Below are 26136 nucleotides of genomic sequence, written 5' to 3' on the forward strand. Positions count from 1 at the left end.
CCAGAGCACTGTGGGCTCTGGGATCTAGTTACGTTCTCATGACGAAGTCAAATTGGTACCATTTCATACCTAGGTTCTTTTCTTTTTAAAACTGGCGAAAAAGGAATGGCCCCTCGCAAATGCCTCCCACAGACAGAACCCACTCCCAGGCTTGGTCAGCAGAGTTGATAAGAGACCCAAAGAGTAAAGTCTCACGGCACATAAGTAACAACTGGACGAGCCCACTGCTGGAGCACAGGCCCTTTTTCTGATGCCACCTTCCTGTTGTGGTTCTCCTACCTTTAAGGGTGGAATCACTGACCATAGCCTTGGAAGCTGAGTGCTCAAGGCCCGGCCCCTTCACCTGAGAAAGTTAAGACCTCTCCACTTTGTTTTCTTTTTTAATGTTTATTTATTTTTGAGAGAGACAGAGAGAGACCGAGAATGAGCAGGGGAGGGGCAGAGAGAGCAGGAGACACAGAATCCGAAATAGGCTCCAGGCTCTGAGCCATCAGCACAGAGCCCAATGCGGGGCTTGAACTCACCAACCGTGAGATCATGACCTGAGCCGAAGTCACACGCTTAACCGACTGAGCCACCCAGGCGCCCCAAGACCTCTCCATTTTATAAACAATAATAATAGCTAACATTTAAGCCCTTACTATGGGACAGGTGTGGCGACATGGGCCTCATGTTTTCCACCCTCAACCCTCACAACCACGCCTATGGAAGGGCTATTGTCATCTCCATTTCTGAGGGGAGGAAACCTAAAAGGTTCAGTAACTTGCACAAAGTCACCCGCTTAGTCAATCACAGAGCTAAGGATGTGAACTCGGGTTCATGTGGTTTCAGACCCTCTGCTCCACACTTCTGAGGCACCTGACGTGCACAGCTCAGTAACTGTCCCAGCAACAGAGTGGGTAAGGGATGAAATGGGGGAGGGGTAGCTAAGGGGATAGCGAATCTTTGGTCTTCCCGCCTGGTGGCTTCTCTTCCAGTGTGGGCGGTGATCCTTTTCTGGGCCCTTAAATCAACTTAACGGGTCACAAACTGCACTCAAAAGAGAGAAAGAAGGGGGGTGGGGGGAGAGAGGCAAGAAAAGCAAACGAGGGAAGAAGGAAAAGAGAAAAGAAAGTAACAAAATGCACGATGCGTAGTTAGAATAGTACTGATTCGTGAAACTTTTGTTCCACTGTATATGCACATGCTGGGTTGCTATGAAAAAAGTCTTTCTTAATTGTCGTACCCAAAGATCATTAGCCCGGTCATCAGGAAAATAAAAATTAAAGTGATAAGCTACCATGATGTCAGAGGCAAACATGCAAAAATGACTTGAACGCCTATCAACAGAAAAATGGATGAATAAATTATTCTGTATCCATACTACGGCTATGAAAGAATGGCTCAGGTCTATACATATTAAACTTGAGTGACTGCCCATGATGAACCGTTACGTAAGAAAAACACACCACAGATAAATGCATGTGATAGAATTATATATTAAAAACATTTTTTAAGTTTATTTATTTTGAGAGAGAGAGAGACAGAGAGAGAGAGAATGCACAAGGAGGGAGGGGCAGAGAGAAGGAGAGACAGAATCCCAAGCAGGGTCTACGCCATCAGCGCACAGCCCGATGTGGGGCTCGAACTCCCGAACCGTGAGATCACGACCTGAGCCGAGATCAAGAATTGGACGCTCAACTGACTGCACCACCCAGGCACCCCTAGAATTATATTTCTGTGCAGTAAGTGACGAAGCCCCCAATGTACAGGTGAACGTTTGGGTGGTGGACTGGGTGCAACAGAAAAGGAGACAGGTAGGAAGTAAGGAAAAGAACGACAAAGGCAGTCGCCGACTAGCACGAAAAAGCACGCGCGTCATTCAGGATGCCACAGGAAACAGAGGACGTGGGCAAATCGCGGAAGTTGCGGGGAATTTAAAATAAAGTGACCGTTGACCAAGTTGCGGGAAGCGGTCAGGAAAGGCCACAGGGGATCCTCCAGCCCCTCGAGGAGTGTAGCAAGGGGGGGAGGGGGGCCGTTACCACCGCCTGGGGCCAAAGGGGTGGTAATGGTTACTGGAGGCTTCCTGAGGGTGGGCACTCGAGTCTGGAGTGGTGGGCAGCTATGGAGGACGTGGTTAGTCCACGGGAACTGGCAGGGAGGGACAGGATTTCTCTCTCCTCCCACCCTCCATTCTCTTGCTGGTGCATGCCACTGATCAACCCAAGGGAGGTGGGGGGCAGAGGGCTAGCGGACCCGTTGATGCAGCCCATAAAGGTCAGCTGCCTGGGACTCAGAGCAGGGGAGAGGGGGCCGGGGAAAAGTCCTAACGGGACAAATGGATGCTATCCAACCAGCCCAGGATACGATAACATGGAGCGGAAAGGTAGAATGTAAACGCCATCTCTCATTTTTAAGTACCTGCATGGATAAGAATGAAAAGGTTACCAAAGGATAGTACTGATCTGTTTTTGTGATGGCATCTTGGGTTTTAGTTAATTAAATGCAATAAGTTCGATCATGATGATATTAAAAAAGATTTTTTTTTTCTACGCTTCACAGTGAAACGGGCGTGAGTTACAATTCTCACTTTACCCCACACTTGCTGCTTTTCTAACTCCCTGATCTCTAAAATGGGGATCACAAGAGTATCCACCTGCTAGGGTTCCGAGGAGGATTAAACGAGTCAGTAGATCTTTCCAGTCTTAGTGTTCGGCACATAGGATGTGCTTTACGTGTTTGCAGTTGTCATGGTGACAACGGGACGTCAAGAGCCTCCTAATGGGTCTACCTGTTCCCAAGTCCCCTCTCCAAACTGCCCACCATCCAGCCCAGAGCAAAGCTCCCTCTACAGGGAACACGTGATCATGTCGCTCTCTTCCTTGACCCCGTCCCTGGCCTCCAGAGCTTGCAGGACAATATTCAAACCTCAGCCTTGCGGGTATCTCGAGCCTCCTCCTCCTCCACTCCTCCCTTCGTGCCTTCGTCCCCTTCCCCCTTGCTAACTCGTACTATTCAGCATTCAAATTTCAAGCGTCACCTCCCCTGAGAAGACTTGCTGCCCACCCCACCCCCCGCCCCAATGCCACTCTGATTTGTCTTAAGCATTTTTTTTTAAAGTTTATTTATTTTGAGGGAGGGGGGAGAGAGAGAGAGAGAGCGTGCGCGCCCACGTGTGCACACGAGCAGTGGAGGGGCAGAGAGGGGGAGACAGAAAGAATCCCAAGCGGGTTCTGTGCTGTCGGTGCACAGCCCAACACGGGGCTTGAACTCACGAACCGTGAGATCATGACCTGAGCCGAGATCAAGAGTCGAACGCTTAACCAACTGAGCCACCCAGGCACCCCCACCCCCACCCCAGTATAATTTCTTGGAGGCTTCCTCCTCAACCCATTCCATCCCATGCAGGCTGTATCATGCCATACTCCAAAGCATGAGTGAGTGTATTGATGCCCCCATGGGCAGTGCCCCCCCCCCCGCAAAAGGCAGCAATAATGACCTTCACTCTGGACCCCAGCGCTGAGCATAGAACCTGCTGAGAGTGGATTACCGACTCACGATTTGTCTGAGAATTAGATTTATAAGCGAATGGGTTAAGTCCCCCAAAGCCGCTCGGCTAAGCAAGTGGCAGAGACAGAATTCAACACTAGCTCTGCGACTCTAAAGGCCACCACTCTCTCCCAACCATCTGGAAGTTCTAAGGCTGCCTGACTGCTCCAGAATAGCAGCATGCCTGAGGGAACTCTCCAGGGGCAGTAGACCAGTTCAGGCCAGAATGAGCTGGTTAGCAGCGACAGGCAGGAATAAATGCCTCCTTTCTGGGAGCAACCACATGACATTTGCTTTATCAAGGGACGTTCCCAAGAAAATCAATTTCTGGAGCATGTTAAAAATATAAACAAACCTCCACCCCCCCCCCCCCCCCACTCCTTGAAGACAACTGGTCCAAAGAGATCTTAGGGAATTCAGACAATGCCACAATGTTGACAGCACCATCAGATCACATGAACTTTGCTTTCCCTAACCAAGCATTTTCCTGCTGAATTTTTATGGTAAATTTGGCTGCACTGTGACATGCGCGTCCCCATACTATCCTCTGTCACCCAAGGCAAACCTGTATGCACAGCCACAGATACACTGGGGATTCTCGAAACACGCACCATCGGAGATTTGCTCTTGTGGCTCACGATGATGTTAGCAGAATCCCTTGATAAGAGTGTTTACATCTATTTATAACTGTAACCTATTATCCTATTCTCCATATAATGGGATGCGACTGGAGTTAACAAAAATTCAGCTGCACAAGAGAAGTCATGCTCTTATAGAGCAGATGTTCACTCAGCACGGAAAGCGATTAGCCTTTACCGCAAATACCCAGGAAGACGGAAGCGCTTTTTCCAAAAGCGCGGCTGTTAATGTTTCATGTTGAAAACCAGTTTTTCAGATAAAGGATATTAAAAATGCAAGGTTGATTTTACCTCTTTACTAAACGATACCGCTTGCAATTCGGGCATCGGATTCATTCTCCAGTTCAGGGCAGAGAAAAATAACTCGTAATTTATTTGTTCTTCACTGTCTTGAAACCTGAAAATATAATTATGGAATATAATTTGACTCAATCTGCAGAATTCAGGACCGAAATGTCACCTTAAATGCTACCATGAAAACATAATGTCAGGTATGTTTCAATATCTGCTATTTTTCCTGTTTCTTACTAGTTTATTTTCTGATTCTAACTCTTGAGAATGTGAACTCTTTGTGAGCAAAGATCCCATACAGCTACTTTACCAACGTGTCCCCAACACCTAGATTAATGCTGGCACTTAGTAGGTGCTCAATAAATATTTGTTGCAGTTGCCACAGAAAGAAATGAGCTTATTCAGTAACCGAGACCATTTTGTTCAGAGTATTTGAAGGTCCCCTTTAATTTCATATCGTTGATCCAATAGGTCAGTAAAATAAAATCTCCTTGTATTTTTAGACTGCATGCCTTTTAAATTTTAAAGGGGAGCCTAGATTCATTTTGTCTACTAAGATATTCTTAGGGAAGATAAAAGGTATCTTTATCATTTATTATCTAGCCATTAAAAAGGGTTTATTTAGATCCACATGTACTGTCCTGGAAATATGTTCATGATGTATTGTTGAGCAGAAAGGCGGTTATGAAACAGTATTTAGAGTTATGATCTTACTTGAGGTTTATATTTATATAAAAAGGCATAGAAAAAGTCTAGCAACAACACACTGAAATATTAAAAACAGCTATTTCTGGGAAGAGAGACTGAGTTTTGCTGTTTTCTTCAGACTTTTCTGTATCATCTGAATTGTTTTAAATTCATAAGAAAAAACATTAAGTAAGCCCATTTTCACTTAAAAGAAAACATTGGCATAAATGTAACCTTAACCATAATAGACTTTTGGCTATTAAGACCTAGGAATTTCAACACAATTGCTAGAATGACCTAAATACAAGCAAAGTACTTCTCAGTGTAATACCTCCATACCACCTACTCTGAATTTGACCACCTTCTGCCAATCTTGTTTTCTTTTACAGAGAGACAGAGACAGAGACAGAGACGGAGAGAGGGAGAGAGAGAACCTCAAGCAGGCTCAGAGTCAGCACAGAGCCCGACATGGGACTTGATCACATGACCCTGGGATCAGGACCTGAGCCAAAATCAAGAGTCGGACGCTTAACCAACTGAGCCACCCAGGTGCCCCACTTTCTGCCCATTTTTAAGGCTAAAAAACATACACTGGTCATGTCCGACCACTGTTTGAAGGGAAAGACAAAGGTATTATTTCAAGCACCTTCGGGACCTCCAACTCAACACACCCCTCCCACCAGCAAGTGAGGTGCACAAGACTCTGTTGCAAGAATGAACAGGGGATAATTCATTATAAGAAAGCCGGGTTGGGGCGCCTGGGTGGCTCAGTGGGTTGAGCATCCGACTTCGGCTCAGGTCACGGTCTCGCGGTCCGTGAGTTTGAGCCCCGCGTCGGGCTCTGTGCTGACAGCTCGGAGCCTGGAGCCTGCTTCGGATTCTGTGTCTCCCTCTCTCTCTGTCCCTCTCCCCCTCACTCTCTGTCTCTTTCTCTCAAAAATAAATAAACGTTAAAAAAAATTTAAAAAAAAAAAAAAAAAAGAAAGCTGGGTGATGATAAATGCAGGAAAATATCATACTCATAACCAAAGGACTTTTTTTCCCCCTCAGGCTTAAAGAAAATAATGGCTCGTATTTATAAACTAATAAAAATTAGCAGTAATAAGTTAAATGTTACAAGATGAAGTCACACAGGCTCATCAATCTAAACAAAGTAGAATCAACAGCGATCAGAAGAGGGGAAAGGGAATTTGGTTATTTTTTTGTGTACATTTTCTTTGGCCAAGGGTTCTGGGATGCAACTCCAATATGCCGCCCCCTACCACTGTTTATCGTCTGGGTTTTGGCTCACTTGTCATCTTGAACTCCTTGAAAGGACATGCTCTGTTTATGGAAATATTTGTAGCCAAAATGCTGGACCATGAGGTCTTTTATTTGTGTGTGTTTTGGGAGAGGAACTGAAGCTCAATCAATTAAAGATGTTTTGTAGGAAACTTGCATTTAGCATGGAGCCTTGAAGAAAAGTATTCCCTAATACTCCGAGTAGGAGCTGAGGTCAGAGAATGAGATCATGTAGAGCCTTTAACTTTCCTACTGAAGAGAACTAAGAGCCACAGGAGCAGACTGTACAGAGAGCTATTATGGGACCCAAGTTGTATTTTCTAAAGATTGCTCTGACTGATACATTGAGAAGAGAATGCAGGGGCAGGGCCAAAGTGGCGAGGGCAGTTAGCAGTCTTTTTCTGTAACCCAGAGGAGGCATAAATGGCGGCGGTGGCGGTGGAGATCAGTGAGGAGTGGTCAATTCTTAATACTTTGAGTGTAGGATTCCAGAAGGATTGTATACAGTGACAGGGAGAGACACAGACAGAGACAGAGAGAATGAATGGACTCAGGACAACTCTAAGGGTTTTGCTTGACCAATTGGAAAAATATAGCTGTCCTGAGACTGGAAGGATTGCCGGGGCTACAGGTTGGCAGGAAACAACCGGGAGTTCTGTTTGCATATGTTATATTTTGAAGGGAAGTGAGCAGTTGGATCTATGAGCTTGAAATTCAGGGAAGAGGTTCGAGGTGAAGACAAAAATGTGGCAGCCATTAGCATACAGATGGTGTTAAAAGCCACCAGATTGTGGGGGGTGCCTGGGTGGCTCAGCTGGTTAAGTGTCTGACCTTGGCTCAGATCATGATCTTACAGTTCCTGATTTCGAGCCCCGAGTCGGGCTCTGTGCTGACAGCTCAGAGCCTGGAGCCTGCTTCAGATTCTGTGTCTCCCTCTCGTTCTGCCCCTCCCCTGCTCCTGCTCTGTCTCTCTCTCTCTCAAAAAAATGAATAAACATTAAAAAAAATTTTTTTTAAAGCCACCAGATTGAGCGATTGGATGAGATCACCAATGAACTAAGTTTCTCTGTTTCTAGAGTACAGAATGTAATTGTCGGTAAATTACCGTTACATCAATTACTTATTTAATCCTAGAGGTTTCAGAAGTGTGATATCCCAGTAATTTGGGAACCAGTCAAAAGATTACCAAACAAATGTAGGACCACATCAGACTTCACCCGCACATACAATCCACTAACGAGTCCTGAGGGTTCTACCACCATAGCAGATCTTTTTTTTTTTTTTTTTAATTTTTTTTTTCAACGTTTTTTTTTTTTATTTTATTTTTTGGGACAGAGAGAGACAGAGCATGAACGGGGGAGGGGCAGAGAGAGAGGGAGACACAGAATCGGAAACAGGCTCCAGGCTCTGAGCCATCAGCCCAGAGCCCGACGCGGGGCTCGAACTCCCGGACCGCGAGATCGTGACCTGGCTGAAGTCGGATGCTTAACCGACTGCGCCACCCAGGCGCCCCAGATCTTAAATCCTTTCCTCCACCTCCTCTCCCATTCACTAACTCCAAGCCACCATCAACTCCTACCTGGGTTATAACCATAGCTTTGTAGCTTGGTCTTGCTGCTTTGACTCTGACCATGCTGCAGACACATCCTCCATCAGAATGAGCTTTTTAAAACATAGACCAGATCAATAACTTTCTTCCTTGAACACTCCAATGGCTTTCCAATCCACTTGGGACAGAAGCGGAACTCCTCATCGGGGATTATAACACTGTATGTAATCCGGCCATCGCTGACCTCCCTGATCTCACCTGAAAACTCCATCTCTGTTCAAAACATCACAGGTGCACTAGCCTTCTTCCTGTTCTCTGAGCATGCTGAGATTTCTTCCAGAAATGCGAGGCATTTGCCCCTCTGGTCCCTTTGTCTGAAAGTCTCAGTTCAAATGTTGCTTCTTCAGAAAGGCCTTCCTGAAGTTCCTCTTACCTAACCGAGTCCCTCTACCCGAATCTGCATTTGCCCTGAATGATGGCAATGGAAACTTCTAGAAAGATTTCCGAAATCACCACTGGAATTCCTATTATCATACTTTGTTACCAAGAAGTCTTCTCTTTACTCATCCCTACCTGTTACCCCTAGGTGCCCAGCCTTCTTCCCTGCCCGACATACGATATGTCAGACTCAACACATCTAACCACTTACCCATTTCAAAGGCTATTTGGAAAGGATATTTGTGAATCAAATGATATTCAGGAAGGATCAAAAGCTGGAAATGGAAGAGTACACAGCTTAGAAACGATGTATGAATGTTTTCTGAGGAAAAACGTTTGAGAGATTTAGTCTTTTCAAAGACCCAGAGCCAGGCTCCAGAGAAGAGTTGAGCTAATGTGGTATAACACTCCAAGTTTTTCTTTTCAGTTCTTAGAGGATCTCAATGGATATGGAACTCTCAGCAAAAGGAGCAAGGGACAAGAGAACAAAGCATCTTTCAATGAAAGTGGATAAAATGAGCCAATGCTTCTTGGAAGAATTCTTTGCTGCTGGAAGTGGACAGAGTTGTAGTTAATCCTGATGGATTGGTCACAAATATTTATCTCCCTTTCTCACCAAAAGCCCACCAAAACGACAATAAAGGAATAGGTGGTAACCCACAATGTTCATGACAGCTGGAAAAAAAGACAACGGTGGGCAAGAATCTTCAAAATCTTTTGCAAGATGGAAAGCAGACCAAGGACTGGTAACCAGCTTGGCAGAGCTGAGGAAGGGAAGCTAAACTGTAAATGTCTGGAGGCAGGGGGCCACTTAGAGATTAGCCAATGTGGCCCACAGAACTCCTGAGGTGCTCAGCGAAAGCAGGCTCCAGATGCCATCAGAGGCGGGAACATGGTGTGAGACTGAAAACAAGGGCTGTTTCAAAGCCTGAACAAAGCCAGGGCAGCGAATCCCAAGTATCTTTTTCTATACAGCTCTCTTTCAGAGCAATTCAACTTAAGAAGCTTCAGTCTGGGGGAGCTGAAGCATAATCGAGGGCAGAGGAGAGCATTACACACTGAACTTGGGCCTCTCGGCCCCCCTTCCTTCCCCTTTCCCATTTCTAGAATACCTGTAGCCATGCTTTGGTGACCCTTTCCCCCATTCCACCCTCCCTCCTATTCCAGCAGAAGACAGAATTCCTTTCCTGATTCTCTGGTCTCAGAAAGATCTCCAGATTCCAGCTTCTGGGGTTCACCTAATGAAAATGAAACCCACCAATCAACAAGATCCTCCCCCCAAAAGCTTCAAGCATTAAGGACAGAAGCCAAAACAGCAACAGTAAAAAAAAAAAAAAAAAAAAAAAAAAAAAAAAAAAAAAGGAATCAGAAAAACAAAGGCAATTAGGTTGCAGAGGCAAAGAGGGAAGATAAGAGGATACAGTATACCCATGAAAAAAGGACAGAAAACTAAAAAAGGGAACATTCAGACAAACTGTGCTCCTGGAATAAAAAATCTGATAGTAGTAAATGCACACAGTAGAAGAGGCGGAATATCGTGTCAAGAAAATCATGATGACAAAGAGAAAATCCGGGAAGGGAGAGATCCAAATCCAGGACATCCAAAATCTTTTTTTTTTTTTTTAATGTTTATCTTTATTTTTTGAGATGGAGAGAGACAGAGCATGAGCAGGGCAGAGGCAGAGAGAGAGGGAGACACAGAATCAGAAGCAGGCTCCAGGCTCTGAGCTGTCAGCACAGAGCCTGACATGGGGCTTGAACTCACGAACTGTAAGATCATGACCTGAGCCGAAGTCGGACACTCAACTGACTGAGCCACCCAGGTGCTCCTAGGACATCCAAAATCTTAATGACAGGAGTTCTCACAAGAGAAAAATGAAAATGCAAGAGAGGAAATCACTAAAAATTGATGGAAAGTTTCCCAGAACCAAAGGACAGGGTCTCCAGACCAGAAGGGCCCATAAAGTGTTAAGCACAGCGAATCCGTATACAGCCACACACACATACACACAAGGCCCCGAAGAGAAGATCCTAAGAGCATCCAGAAAGACCAATAGTGGGAATTAATATTATGTTAAATCCTCAAGCACCCTAACAGGAAGTTAGCAGTGGTATCTAAAAATGAGAAACACAGAAATGGTAGTATGTGCGTGTTATTTAAATGTCGATGGAATATTACCCAGCCATCAAAAAGAATGTAATCTTGTCATTTGCAATGGCGTGGATGGAGCTAGAGAGTATTATGCTAAGTCAAATAAGTCAATCAGAGAAAGACAAATACCAGATGCTTTTACTCCTATATGGAATTGAAGAAACAAAACAGATGAACATACGGTAAGAGGGGGGAGAAGAGAGAGAAACAAACCACAAGAGACTGTTAACGATAAGCAACAAACTGAGGGGTGATGGAGGGAGGTGGGTGGGGGATGGGCTAGGTGGGTGATGGGCATCGAGGAGGTCACTGGTTGCGATGAGCACTGGGTGTGGTACGTAAGTGACGAGTCGTGGAATTCTACTTTTGAAACCCATATCCCACAGTATGTCACCTAACAAAAATTTTAAATAAACAAACAGACAAACATCTATAGAAATGACTAGAACAACTGAAAGAGGCTGCTTCCTGTGCATGGATGGGTCTGGGAGGTGGGGAAGGGTGTGGCTGGAAGCTGCTGCTGTTGGAATAAGCTTTTTAGAATTATTTGAGTTTTGTTTTTGTTTTTGTTTTACCATGAGAATGTACCAGTGTGATGTAAGTACAAAATGTACAAAGAGAGAGAGAGAGAGAGAGAGAGAGAGAGAGAGAGAGAGAGAGAGAGAGAATATGGATATATAAGAGAGCTCGGGTTCTAAAAATAGTCCAAATAGGAGGCAGAGGAGCCAAGAGGAAGCAGTTCAGAGATGGAGGAAGGCTTGACTCTTCGGGTACTGGGAACAAGTCAGTCATTGCCTGCATCTACCTCTGAATACCGTCTCCCCTGTCACCCATAAATGGCGCCCTCCCTGTCATCCTTTGCCAGATCCTATCCATCCTTTCAAAACATTTTGGAAAGACCTGTGAATCGTATAGAAAACACGTCTCCTTACTTCGGGGTCATGCTGTGCCCCTGATCAAAAATGTCAGCCTCCTGATTGTCCACCAGGACCCCCTACTTTGCTCCTCGCCGAACGACTCTTGGCTCTTGCTAAGACTGTGATCCGTGGTCAAAGGACGAGGATTGGCCACTCTGGAGGCAAGTCTCTCAAAAAGACCGTGAAGGCAATTCCAAAGAACTTTCTATGGCAACATTGTTGGAACCCGTGCACGGTCTTCCAGGGTGACTGCCCTGAAGGGCAACACTAATTCTGGCTTTTAAGTGTTTCTCCGCTTGTTAAAAAGTCAGCCTCCTTACTTTAAAGTCCCAGCTCACAGTGCTAAAGTGTTTTCCTAAAGCCTCCATAAATTCCTCTTTCCCTTTGATACTTGGGCAAGCCACCATTTCCTTCCCTACACAAACTCAGGGACATGTTTGTGGAGGAAGAGGGAGGGAAGGCAATTTTCCCTCGTTCCTCCTTAGATAATCATGACCCCCCCCCTCCCTCCCAAGCATGCTCCTCAATGCCTAGCTAGGTGGGAGTTCTTAGAAATGTGTCATTTGACGGGTGCTTTCGGTCCCCCCCTCCCTAAAAGGATGAATGGCTTGAAAACTATAGAAGCCATCTATCTCCTTGCCACAACGAATAAAGCTCCATCTGTGGAGGTAAAAGGCAGAGCAGCAGCTGTGTTTTGCTGAAAAGGAACATGGCTTCCCCCTCTGCTGCAAAGGCCATCTTGCAACACAGGTGAATGGGCTGGGCTGCATGACTAGAGCTGCAAGGGAGGGAGGGCAGTGAAGACACATTTTTGATTCACTTGGTTGTGTTTGGCTTCAGTTCATTACTCGGCAAACCCAGGGGTGCCCACCTGAGCACCTTCTGTGATTTTTTAATTTAATTTATTTACTTGAGGCAGGGGAGGGGCAGAGAGAGAGGGAGGGGGAGAGAATCCCAAGCAGGCTCCGCGCTGTCAGTGTGGAGCCCTACGTGGGGCTCGATCTCATGAACCGTGAGATCATGTCAGACGCTTAACCAGCTGAGCCACCCAGGTGCCCCTTGAACACCTTCTGAGATACTTAGCGACTGGACACTTGAGAAAAACGTAGAGCTCTGGGCCACTGCGTCCGTGGGTCATTAAAAACTCAGAGTTGGCATGGTGGCATGGCCCCAGGTTGTCAGTGAGTAGTTCTGGGAATCTCTAGACGGCCAGGTCTCTAAATTAATTTCCAGTTATTCCAAGTGGCGATTCATAAGGCCACCATTAGGAATGGAGGCTACCTCTTTACTTTGCACTTGAATTTCTGGTTATTCCAAGTGGCGATTCATAAGGCCATCATTAGGGAAGGAGGCCACCTCTTCACTTCCCAGTCCCACATGGAGCACAGAACGGAATGACCTCAGAATACTCTCCACTTCCGAATGGTTTGAGAACCATAATTTCTTGCTTATGAACAACTGAGGGAGCATCAAAAACCCAAGTGAGGGCTCAGAGAGGTCGGGTCCATTTACAAGGCTCACATCCCAAAGGTTTAGGGTGTCTTAGGGAGTCGTGGTCCTAATTCCATCGGAGACTCAACTCGGTCTGCACTGCGCTCTCTCAGCGAGAGAGCCTCTTGGTGCCTCAGTGCCTGCACTTAACAAAATGAGGAATCGTGCCTATCATCAACGGTCACGTGCCTTTTGACAGGCTCAGGGGTTTATGGAATATTCTAGGGCCCTTGGCACTGTGTCAATACAGAGCGTCGGTCCCATCATTCACGTATCACCCATTGCTACTACTACACAGAACACGTAAGCCCGATGCTCTATGCGTTGGTGAGATGAACCCGTCTGGTAACTAAGGTGACTTCATGCCACGGACTGGTGGGGCCTCAGGTGACCGGATGTGAACACGATTTTGAAGTCCCGATCCCAGCTTGAGCGGGGCTAATTCAGGAAAAGCCCTAACTGAATCACAAGAAAGAAAGAAAAACAAAAATGGAAGAGCAGCAGAGGGAACTCTCGATACTAAAACAACGGGGTTAGGAAAAATACGCGAGTAACCATCACTGGGGTGAGAGACAATCAGTCAAATCTGCAGCCATGTTGTTTTCCGGCGCCTGAACTGAGCGCACACAGCCGCAGGTAAAACCGCCCTCGGACGGAGCGTGCATTGAACCAGAACAACACGCTCCAGGCCTGCCTCCCACAGGACGTGGCAGACGTCAGAGGGGCTCTGGCGTGGCATGCCACAGGAGGGCTGTGCAGAAAGAGAGTCTGGTCAAGGCTCTGGAAAGCCCTGTGCAGTCTGTGGGGAACAATAAGAATGCAGAATAGAAATGTAAGCTGCAGGCTGATGGGTCCGTTAGGAATTAGGGCCGTCTTTGAAAGGAATCTGCGGAGATGATGCAAAACCCCAAGCATGCGACCCAGATCGTGGCGGGGCATATGGGAGGGAGAGGGGACTGGGAATGAGACATTTTCTAATCTGACTGGTCTGAAGTTTCCCCCGAGTGAAGAGAAGGGTCACCGCACAATCAGAGGCAGAGCTGGACTGAACACAGTCCGCTTAGCAACCCGGAGGGATGACCTCCACAAAGCCGAGCTGGGCTCGGAGGCAGATGTGTGCCGTGCCCGGGACATCTTCGAAGGAAGTGGGGGAACGGTCTTGCTGCCTTTAATGTCAAATCATAAAGGCAGAGACGAAACAGGCTGCAGAGGATGATGATTCGGTGGCCTCAGTGTTAGAGAAGGAACGTCTAGGTCCTCCAGAGGCCAGGCTCCCACATCACCGGACTTTCCAGGACAACTCATCCCCGGGGCCATAAGAGATAATCTAATAAATATCCGCAGCTTCCTGACGGGAAGACAGCTTCATGTGCGAAACGCCTTCAGATCCAACTGTTTGAAAACAAGGCTTCCTCTGTGTAGAGGGACACAAGTTTCTTCCAGTTCACTTCGAAGTCAGAGTGTGTGGTCTGTGGTCCCTGACTTCAACTTCTTGCCTAGTCCCCGATCAATACTCAGTACCAGGTGCTGTGCTGGGTACTTCGTGTATGTTATCTCAAGTCACCCTCAGAACTGCCAGGAAGTGGGTATTATCTCATTGTATTTTTGGTTTTATTTTATTTTTTCAGTCTAGAGAGAGAGCAAGCACACAAGCAGGGGAGAAGGGGGGAGGGAGAGAGAGAGAATCCCAAGCAGGCTCCACACTGAGCGGAGGGGCTCGATCCCACGGCCCTGGGATCATGGCCTGAGCCCACATCAAGAGCCAGATGCTTAACCAACTTAGTCGCCCAGGCGCCCCGGTATTATCTCATTTTAGAGGTGAGGAATCTGAGGTTCAGGCAGGTCAAAAATCTTGCACAAGATCACATAGCTAGCAAATGCATTCAAAGACTACAAGAGACCAGGCAGGGTGAAACTGTTAAGATCTGACGAACCCGCTGGTTGTTCATAGGCGGCAAATCAAACAGGCTGAAAGCAGGTCTCTGTATCCGAACGGACCGAACGTCAAGTCGCAAATCTTCGTTACAAGGTAAGAGACAAAAAGAGAAACACGGTGTTGTGAGAATCTTCTGGAAGAGTCAGTCACAGCCAGCCAAGTGAATCTAAGATGGCTTCATGGGTGGGGTGCTACCTGAAGTGAGTCTTAGAGAAAGAGCAGGATTTCAGCAGGTAAAGAAAACTGGAAGCTATTTTCTACTGAAGAAAGAGCAAGAGAAAAGGCAAACTAACTAACTAACTAACTAACTAACTAACTAACTAACAGTGGGAAGCAGGAGGCAGACATGTGAAATGCTAAGTAGCCCATGTGGTCTTGGGAATGTGATGGCGGAAGAAAGCAGACTCCTAGGCCTATTTCATCTCAGGTCCTTTCCATCAGGATGACCTGCCTTCTCCCTCACACTGATGCTAGCAAATAAAAGCACCCTGGGGCTGATATTCCAGAAAATAACCCCAGGTCAATGTAACACACAGGTACATCCAACTGGATTGGCCCTATTGAGTCCCCTTCTGATGCTTCAGACCCTAGTTCTTCCACATGGGATTTAGTTTTATCTGTTCCTTTTGTCTCAGATGAGGACTCCCCACTCCAGCCCCCGCCTGAAAACAATGCTCCCACTGACAACCCTAAGCCTCCCAACGCAGAAGGCGGAGAAGGAGTGAAAAGCCAGCGATTTCGGTCTTTCCTTGAAAAGGAAAGAGGGGTTACGGAGAGTTCGTGAGTAGAAAAGCAGTGCTATGACATTTTGGCTCTTAGAAGGTATTAAGCTGCCGCGTGTGAAGACAGATTTAAACATTTAGAGACTGGTGGAAGAAAGACCAATGTGGAGGCGCCGTAACAGCCAGGAAGAAACGTGGGTCAGAACAAGAGTGAAGACGGTAGGAATGGAGAGGAAAGAGCGGCTGCAAGGAGTAGACAGGATGTAGAACCGTCAAGCTCTTCTTCTAGATTACGGGACTTTGGGCAAACCACCTCATCTCCCTAAACCTCAGCATCCTCATGTAAGGTAGGAAGAGAATAGTTCTGACTCATGAAGCTGTGCTCACAAAGCAAATGAAGTAATGTCTTCAGAGCAAGGACAACGATGGCTAGAACACAGTCCAAAATGTCAGAATTACCGAGATGAGCAAGTCGGAGGAGGGGCTGGGATAATGCCAGAGTCTGGGTAGCTGGGAGGGCGGGTGCCAGGAAGTCAAAAGTAGACGTTGAGCAGGAGAGTGAGGTGTTTCAGAAAGCAGTTCATGGTGCTTTCCTTTTGCAACATCATAATCGCCCGGGTTAACTTCTGGGGCTCTAGTAGGGCAGAGCCCTATGCTAGTAACACTAGGCCCTCTTACCACATGTCTTTAGCCAGTAGGAACTACTGCTTTGAAAAATCTGCCCCGAATTTGAGATCTGATACCCTCAAAACCAATGAAGTAGGACGTTTTCATCTTGTCCCGGGAACCTGTGTGTATGTGTATGTGTGTCTTAAATATTATTTTATTTTTGTAAATGCTTTTTATTTATTTTGAGAGAGAGAGAGAGACAGAGAGAGAGACAGAGTACTAGCAGGAGAGGGACAGAGAGACACACACACACACACACACACACACACACACACACACACAGAATCTGAAGAAGGCTCCAGGCTCCAAGCTGTCAGCACAGAGCTCAGAGTCCGACGCGGGGCTCAAACCTGCGAACTGCGAGGTCGTGACCTGAGCCGAAGTCCGCGCTCAGCTGACCGGGCCACCCAGGCGCCCCTACGTGTGTCTGTCTTAATGTTAAAAAGATAGACTAGCAATTCAGAACAGGCTGTCCAACGTTCAAAACCATGACCAACTTTTCCTTTCGTAACACTTACATGCAAATGCGTCGTCAATAACATAACCGGAACGGTCAAGGGGCAATCAAGGATAATGAAAGGTAAATGTACAACCAGGAGGAGCCCCCTGCCCCACAAAAGTGTGCAGGACAAACCCCACGGAGGGAGGAGCTCTCGCTTACCCGGACAGTATGCATCCCAGGAGGTCATCAGTCAGAGGTAACCTGAAGGATTTGCACAGCCTTCTGATGTCTTTGGTGGGCAGCACTTTTTTCCTGCATTAAAACAGAGTAGGCAGGTGTTTATAGATTTTGTCTCTCTTGAGTAAACAGTTACATGCTATAGGAAAGAAAACACAGATGCCTCCCAAGAATCTGCACACGGAAATGAGTATCAGCGGTGGTAGGGGGATTCACAGTAAGGAAAAACAGTCCTATGGCATTTCACCAACTTTTTCCAGTTCATAAGCCATCAGATTCTGTCCTTACAAAGGCCTGCCCATCACGATTCAGACTCTTGGTTGGTGACAGCACAGCGTATTAGGGCTGCGGCCACGAGTGCTGCTCTAAGTAATTGGTCTGCCTTCTTGACCACTGGTCAAAAGATGGCTCTGATATTTGAAAACATCTCTTAATTTGACAGGCATCTAGAGCCTCCAACACAAGTATTCAATGACTTGAGGGTGTTTTTCTAGTCTTTTCTTGGACCCAAACCTTGCAATTTGGAAGCCCCAGCTGGGGCCTTAACATTCACCTCAGTTTTGTCAGAGGGTTTCTCCAGAGCAGCCCAAGAGTCATTTTCCTCAGCCTGCTGGGGCGGGGGGGGGGGGGGGGGGGCACAGAAGTGCTCGTCCAGTGTTCTCACTCGGCCAATATTCTTCTAGGCACCAAGCAAAATGAGAACCAGTAGGAAGGAAAGCGGGCGGCTTTATTCACAGAGAGGTTATAAAATGATGAGAGAGCGTTTATGTCTAGAACGGAAGCTTGTCAGATCTGGAAGAGGTCTGGAATGCCCAGGAGGTATTCCTTTAGTGAAGGAGGGTCACACTTCTCACCCCGGGGGAGGGGTCCCCACCGGGGCGGAAGGCAGGGCCAGGGTCATGCAAAGCTCAGGCCACGCATCCTCCAGAAGGTTCGGCAAAGTGTGAGGGTTCAAGGAAAAATATCATCTTTACAAAAACTCAACGAGGCTGTATTATTCTGGATTAGGAAAAAATACTCATGTTCATCACTAAGATGAACCATTGGACCTTTAAAGATACTTAGGGTACACAGCAGGCCACTTGGATGTAAACTTCAGGTCTGGGGATGGCGGAAGGGGTCGTGGGAGCAAAGAAACGGCAGTGGTGGGGCCTAACAAAATTAGAGGCTAGGGTTAAAACTAAGATTTTCTAACTCCACGTGAGTACTTCCCCCCATGATATCAGGTCTGTGGGTAAGATGGGGCTCTACTTTATAAAAATCACTCGATAAAGCTCAATATAAACATGGCAAATGTATTAGAGATAGACTACGCTGAACTTCATTATTTTCAAGAAGAAATCATTTCAAAGCAACTCTGTAGAACGCTTCCTTGTAAATTCCCTGTTCTCTGTATTATAAAGGTCATTTGTAAGTCCCAGTCATCACTAAAATAATGTAAGAAAAAGACCTCTCTGAATGAAACCTTCTAACATTTGGCTTTACTACGTTTCGGCTGAAAGCTTCCAGAAACCAATTAAAAGGAAATGCAAAGAGGCATCCTGTTTTTTTGAAGATACACGGGCCTTCCGTATTCCATCAGCAAACAGAGGTCACCATCACTATGAAATATGTGTATCAGATGCTCACCGAAAATGATTTACAGGACCTCTGCTATATAGTGGGAGTATAATGGGACATCTCAAAGTTCTTTTTGCCCTTGGGGATAAAACGTGAATCCGCTCACTACTCGGGTCTACAGAAATTTATTAAAATCGAGAAAAGAAAGACTTACTTTTCTCGATCTTCATAGACACAAGTAGCAATGAGTCTTTCAAAATTCTCAAAAGTATTTTTCTTGAGTTGTTCGTGGGCCTGCGCCATTAGGATGTTCATATCAGGACACGTGTCCTCGGGCACCCCGTAGTGACGTGCAAGGGTTATAAATTCATGTTCTAGGAGTCTCCCAACGGTTAGAGTCATCATTATGTCTCTGTAAAGAAAATGAGGAAACGCTCATGAAGTTGGATCTAAGAACAGTATTTTGCTTTCTCTCAAGAATATCCAAACTCCACCGTATAAAATTTTTATCAACTGCACAGAGGACAGGTAACTATTTTTCTTTAATTTAATTTCCATTTCAATTCTGAGCAGCAGGAAGGCACCAGTGCTGGGATGGACGCACTACAGCTTCTAAATGAAATGGCATTTTCCCCAAACTCAAACTCCTACCAGAGAAGTGCCTGCAACCAGAAAGTAAATCTCTCAAAGTCCTTGGTTAAAGAATAAAGAATAAAAAATAAAAAACAAACAAAAAACACCTGCCACTAAATACAGGATTTCGTTCAATGCCTATTAACCTTACTTTACACAAAATAGTAACAGACTTGGGGTTCTGGTTTCCCAGGCATAAAATTTATAAATCGGTACATTAGAAAGGTCTTTTCGGGGGGCGCCTGGGTGGCGCAGTCGGTTAAGCGTCCGACTTCAGCCAGGTCACGATCTCGCGGTCCGGGAGTTCGAGCCCCGCGTCGGGCTCGGGGCTGATGGCTCGGAGCCTGGAGCCTGTTTCCGATTCTGTGTCTCCCTCTCTCTCTGCCCCTCCCCCGTTCATGCTCTGTCTCTCTCTGTCCCCAAAATAAATAAACGTTGAAAAAAAAATTAAAAAAAAAAATAAAAAAAATAAAAGAAAGGTCTTTTCAAGTTGGAGAAAGCAATTATAAACATCTCCGCAGAAAAACTCAGACCGACACGCCCTGCCAGTGAGAAAAAAGCGAGAGGAAAAGAGTAAAAAATGAAGAACGATGTAAAGGTACAGCTGTCTTAGGCTTTTGAAGACAATGGCGTTGAGATTTTGCGGCAGAGCTAAAAAAACAACAACGACAACAACAAATGACAGCAACAACATATTAACGATGAGGACTCAGAGCCTAACAAACTGGCAGGGCTGTCCTCAGTATATTCTCTATATCACAGCTATAAACCATGCAGCACGTGCAAGAAAGAAGTACATCAAAATAGTTAAAATGCCAACCGTTACAGTGGTTACATGAATAAGCTTCCATTATCTAGAAAATCTACTTACCGCGAATAATTCAGTTCCCAAGAATCCCAAATAAGCAAGGGAATACAAGATTGTATTTGCTCTGCGGCTCACAGACTGGTCTTTCAGAATAACGGCTTTTAGTTCTCTTACGCATTTCTTGGCATTCTCAAGATCATCGAAGATCTCTGGGCCTCTCCTAGTCTCTCAACACCACAGACTGGGAGGGCCGCTTGAACGAACTGAGTAATAATATAACCCTTGCCATCCGTCGAGTACTAGCTATGGGCCAGGTCCTGCGTTGCCAGGAACTTCTGGCATGGATCATTTCATCTGGCTCAGAAGATAGGGGCTATTACTATCCCCATTTTATGGAGGAGAACACTGAGGCACCGAATACGTCCCATGTCACGCAAGCCAGAATGAGAACAGTTGCAGTCTGGCTCCAAAGCCCACGCCCTTGCATGTTGTTCTATCCCTCTTCTGTTGGGACACAGAAGACAGAATGACTGGAGTTGGGGCTCAGCCAGGGAAAGTTTCCTAAAGGCTGTGGGTATTAAGCTGACCGTTTACAGACCTCTACTCCCTTTACCGTCCGTGACCTCTGCTTCGAGGGCTATCACTTGATCAGCATAAGTAAGTCAGAGAAAGTGATTTCAGAAACCCGGAGTCACCAACCGTCTCTGACAAAGGGCTAAGTGACCATGGAGAAATCTCTCCGAGGAAAGCCCACAGCTCATTTAGAACACCGGTCACGGAATATTCAGTCATGACACGGGCGGAAAATGGAATGCCACGCAGCCATAAAAAGCAGGTTGTTGGGGTGCCTGGGTGGCTCAGTCGGTTAAGTGTCCGACTCTTGATTTCCCTCAGGTCATCATCTCACGGTTCATGAGTTCGAGCCCTGCCATCGGGCTGCACGCCGATAGCGCGGAGCCTGCTGCGGATTCTTTCTCCCACTCTCTCTGCCCCTCCCCCACTTGCTCTGTCTCCCTCTCTCAAAAATAAACTTAAAAAAATTTTTTTTACAGTAGGTTGCTGATTGGCATCTGCTTGTACGAAAGATGTCCATGCTGCATTGATAAATGCACGACCCCAGTGAAAGTGAAGATACCAGTACCTATAGATTCGCAGGGGAAACAGGTGATGGGGATCAAGGAGTGCACTTGTCGTGACGAACACGGAGTATCGCATCGAAGTGCCAAACCGCTGAACCTGACATGACACTGTATGTTAACTGGAATTTCAATTGAAACTTTAAAAAATGAAGGGTACAGGCCAAAGCATCTATAATGTTGTCCCTGATCGCTGAGATTTCTTTATATACATTACCTATATGTACCTATATATATATATGTATTTATACATATAATCTATATCTTATATATATAACTTAGGTATATATATATAACATACCTTTATATATAATTTCTGCTTTCTCTGAACTTTTGTAAGTATCAAATATTGCTTTCATCATCATAAAAAAAAAAAAAAAAACACCTGAAAGGTTTTTTTTTCCTTTTGGGGGCGGAAACAGCGTGAAGGAGGACAAGTGGCAAACTCCCCAGGACGAGGGAAAAGAACGGTGCGGCGGTAACCAGAAACTTGCCACGCACCTTTAACTAAACTTGTTCTAGCACCACCAGGTCATAAAAGTTTATTTTCCTTTTCGTTGGATAAACTGCAGTTGTCCTGGCCTCAACGCGGTTAAAATTTGTATCTGCTGGACTTCCGCGTGCTCGGGTCTTAAACAGCTCGGTACCCCGCCGCTCCCCGTGCCTTTAGGTGAGGGTTTCAGACGAGCTGCCCCAGACTTGAAACCACCCCCAGGCATGGGGGGACACAGAGGGGTCCCCGGAGTGGAGGCCGGTGTGGCCGGTGTGCCCGTGCGGCAGGTCCCAGGACTGCTGCCCCTTTGCCCGCATTTGCCATGTGCCCCTTTTCTTTTGGGCTCCCCCCCAACCCGGTCAAACTTGACTTGGCTCCACCAAGAACAAAGGATCTTCTCAAGAGTGGCACCCTCCATCTTTGTATCGTGGTAAAGCACACGGAACAGAAAACGTACCAGGGGTGCGCATCCCCAACGGTGGGCTGCCGCCGCTTCTGTCTGTCCCCAGACCTTTTCATCACCTTGAAGAAGCACTCACTCTGCTCCCCCCTTCCTTCCTCCCCGCCCTCTTCTGCACCGGGGCAGCCACAAATCTCTTTTCCACCTCTGTAGATTTGCCCATGCTGGGTATTTCATATGAGTGGAATCCCAGAGTCTCGTCCTTTGTGTCTGGCTTTTCCTGCCTAGCGTGATGTTTTCATGTTCACACCTTTTTAGGCCTGAGTAATAGTCCATTGTGTGAACTACCACGTTTTGTTTATCCATTCGACAGACATCTGGGTCGTTTCCACCTTTGGGCTACTGTGAATAGTGCTGCTGTGAACACTGGTGTGCCAGTTTTTGTTTGAATGCCTGTCTTGAATTTGGGGGGATACAAATGCAGGAGTAAAACTGCTGGGTCGCTTAGGAATTCTATATTTAACCGACTGAGGGAGAGGACCAAACTGTTTTCTGCATATTCTATTTTTTGCTGGCAGGAGCCATGAAAACAGAGGTCCGACTCCCATGAAACACAAGCCCTTCCTCACTTAAACCTTCCGAGTGAACCTGAAATGTGGTTTGAGAGCAAAGTCTGAACTTGGTGCTTCCTGCGCCTTCATTTAAGGGAAATAAAAGTGCATTTTCAAAAGAAGCTTTCGTTGTATTCATCTGGTGTTCTGTGATGACCATTGCTAATCTTAAAAACTCAAAAACGGCGGGGCATGTGGGGGGCTCAGTTGGTTAAGCGTTCAACTTCAGCTCAGGTCATGACCTCACGGTTCATGAGTTCGAGCCCCAGGTCCAGCTGGCTGCTTTCAGCTCGGAGCCTGGAGCCTGCTTCAGATACTGTGTCTTTGTCTCTCTGCCCATCCCCTGCTCCCATTCCTGTTCTCCCTCTCTCTCTATCCCTGAAAAATAAACATTAAAAAAAAAACACTCAAAATGTCAACCACCTTTGCCTTTACTCAACATTGTACTGTGTTCCTGGCGTTAATATCGTATACGGATCATCTCAGTATTAGTCAGTTAATCTTATAAGGGATGCTGCCATGATTCTCTCTCAGTTTTTGTAATTAAAGTCATAAGAGTCAAAAAAAATGATGCCAAACTGCTCTAGGGCATTGAAATAACTATGCGCAATTCTGAAACATGAAATGCTAAGCAGTTTTACAAGACATAATTCCATGAAAGGCGCCCACTCAAGCAACAATGAATCAAAACTCCATTTTAAAGCTCTGAATCTCAGGGCATTTTCTTACACGTTGAATCGGTGAAGCGTAAGCAATAATTTCCGGGCCAACTAAAAAAATTAGTTTCAACATAAACAAGGGCTCAGGAGTCCAAGCTTTGGGCCCGAAGGCCTAGAAGAAAATCAGGTTGAGCCTAAATTAAACACAGCAGCAATTCTGGTGACAATTGGTTGGCACTCTTCTTGATCATTTCCTTCAATTTGATATTCAACAAATAAAATGTTCCACTTTCTCTAATCAGAAGCCAGGCACACCTGCTCACATCCTACACTCCCTCAGGCCTTCTCTTCTACTTGTGGGCCTAAGCTGCCCATGCGGAGCAGAAAACCCTGCCTTCCCATCACTGACACCCCAGTCCGCCATACTGTTGAACTTGTGTGTTTCCAGACAGTGAGTGGAGGGCGGTAGAGACAGCTGGTAAAGTATATGTCAGAGGAAGGAGAGACGGAAAGATGCATCAAAGTGGGGCCAGTGCAAATGTGTGACCAAAAAGGATTTTGCTGCCGGCTTAACCATAGCAACCATAGCTCAAGACCATTCATGAAACTCTTCAATGTCACTGGAGGACAAGGTCATTACACGTGGCTACATCGTCTGGGCACCGCCTACCTCCCGGGAGTACATTTACAGACTCCTGGTATAAATGGTGTCCCTTGGAGTTGTACGACATGGTAGTCTTGCCAGAAGCCAAAGAACTCCAGAGAAAAGGGAAACACAAAGTCAACTCCAGAGTAAGAATATCATCTACCCCGGCCTGGGTCACAAGCCTCCCTGCAATCGGGAGACGGGTGTGGTTTAGTGGGAAAACTATGAGCTTTTGAACTACACAGACCTGGATTAAAATTCCAGCCCCGCTAATTCACTGACAACTGGGAACTTTGGTAAGTTACTTCTCCGAAGCTCTGTTCCTTATCTGGGAAGCCGGGACGAGACCGTTTGCTTTGTTGGTCATGTCATGCCTCTGTTCAAAACCCCCTGAGGGCTTGCCATCCCTCCTGAGGTAGAACCCAAAAGGCTCATGATGTGATATCTGACGTGATGTCCCCCTTTGTATCTCTTGGGCCTTGTCCCCTCTTTCCTCTGCACCTGCCATACTACACTCCTTGCTTTTCCTCAAACAAGGCAGCTACATACCAGCTTTAGGATCTCTGCACTGGCTGCTACCCCTACCCTAGAATGCTCCTCCCCAAGACAGTTACACAGTTTGGTCCTTCACCTCCCGTAGGGCATCTTCTGGAGTATCATCTTTGTGAGGCCTTCTCTGACCATTCTTTTTAAAAGTGTGACCCCTCTGGGGCACCTGGGTGGCTCAGTCAGTTAAGCATCCCACTCTTGATCTCAGCTCAGGTCATGATCTTGTGGTTTTGTGAGATCGAGCCCTTGTGTTGGGCTCTGTGCTAACAGCATGGAACCTGCTTGGGATTCTGTCGCCCCCTCTCTCTGCCCCTCCCTCTCTCCTTGTTACTTTCTCTCTCTCTCTCTCAAAATAAATAAGTAAACTTAAAAAAAAAAGTGTAACCCCTACTCTAAAAGACTGGCATTCCCTGACTCCTCCTCCTGATTTCTTCTCCTCAGTGGCATTCATCATATACCAGCCTGGTATATCATTTGCTTTCTTATTCTGTATATTGTCTTTAGCCCCCCAGTGGAACGTGAGTTCCACAAAGGACAGGGCTATTTGTCTATTTTGTTCACTGCTGAATCCCCAACACTTTAAGTAGATCCTGGCACACAGTAAGTAAGCACTGTATAATAAATAGTTGGCTGAATAAATGAAAACTGAGGGTTACATTAGCAAGGTATAAAAAGCATTTAGCATAGTGCCGGGAACTATAAATGCTCAATAAACGCTAACGGTTTGTATTACTCTCATCATCCCACAATAGAGATCTCTTCATGTTGTATCAAACTGAAAGAGGGGTGCCTGGATGGCATAGTCGGTCAAGTGCCCGACTCTTGATCTCAGCTCAGGTCTTGATCTCAGGGTCACGAGTTCAAGCCCCATGCCGGGCTGAAGCCTACTTACGAATTTGTTTTAAATAATAATAAAAAAAAATGATTAAACTGAAAGAGTTACTTCTCATAAGCAAGCTTATCTTGGAAAAATGTGAAATGTTTCCGAAGATCGAAATCACAGAATTTACCTGCGGAATGTAAAAGGAACATGGCACACTTGTTTTAAGTAGTCATATTCAGGATTAAGTCTGAAGTGATGAAGTAATAAACTCCAGGTGCGCCTTTCTTTATATAACAGATATATCTGAGAAGCTGCACAAATGCTTAATCCTCAGAAATCAAATTAGGTGCCCCCTTCCATTCTCTGTTGCATATACGTCTGCTTTATCCTCCTTTTGGTCATTTTTCATTGGCAGTGGCACCTAATACCTCAAGCTTTAAATTCCCCTGATTCGCGTGAGGTTCTTCGTGACAAGCAAGCACGCTAGACTCGGAAATAAGTCCTCTGGAAGCTAAAGAATCTCTTGACAGTGTCATAATTACTGCCAAATACATCTGTGCTGTACACTGATTTTCTTTGAAATGTTTTCTCCAAGAGAAGGACATCTGCACTGAAAATCACTGACCCTGTTTTCTTATTCCAAATGTAAGCAGGCTTCTAGTTTTCTCTCCATTGCGGCTCTAATCTTCGTTTCACATCACATACTATGGCTTTTCCTGTTTTGACAGGTAGTGGAATGTACATGGTAATTTTGATTTATTTAGTTTGAAATCCAGGATGTGCACTCGACTCCGGGGCTGCTTAAGTGTAGCCAAAAAAAAAAAAAAAAAAACCCAA

The 26136-nt window shown here is 46.0% G+C and overlaps 1 protein-coding gene across 1 annotated transcript in view; it reads right to left on the reverse strand.

Moving 5' to 3' along the window:
• EFHC2 (EF-hand domain containing 2) overlaps nt 1–26136 on the reverse strand; it is a 199535-nt gene that overhangs the window by 12981 nt on the left and 160418 nt on the right. The window contains exons 12-14 of the mRNA XM_023249026.2: nt 18756–18953; nt 16964–17056; nt 4461–4566 (exon numbers count right to left, since the gene is read on the reverse strand). Coding sequence (XP_023104794.2) covers nt 4461–4566; nt 16964–17056; nt 18756–18953 — 397 coding nt within the window. The remainder of the gene's footprint in view (nt 1–4460; nt 4567–16963; nt 17057–18755; nt 18954–26136) is intronic.

This window comes from Felis catus, chromosome X, assembly GCF_018350175.1.
Source record: "Felis catus isolate Fca126 chromosome X, F.catus_Fca126_mat1.0, whole genome shotgun sequence".
Classification (NCBI taxonomy): Eukaryota; Metazoa; Chordata; class Mammalia; order Carnivora; family Felidae; genus Felis; species Felis catus.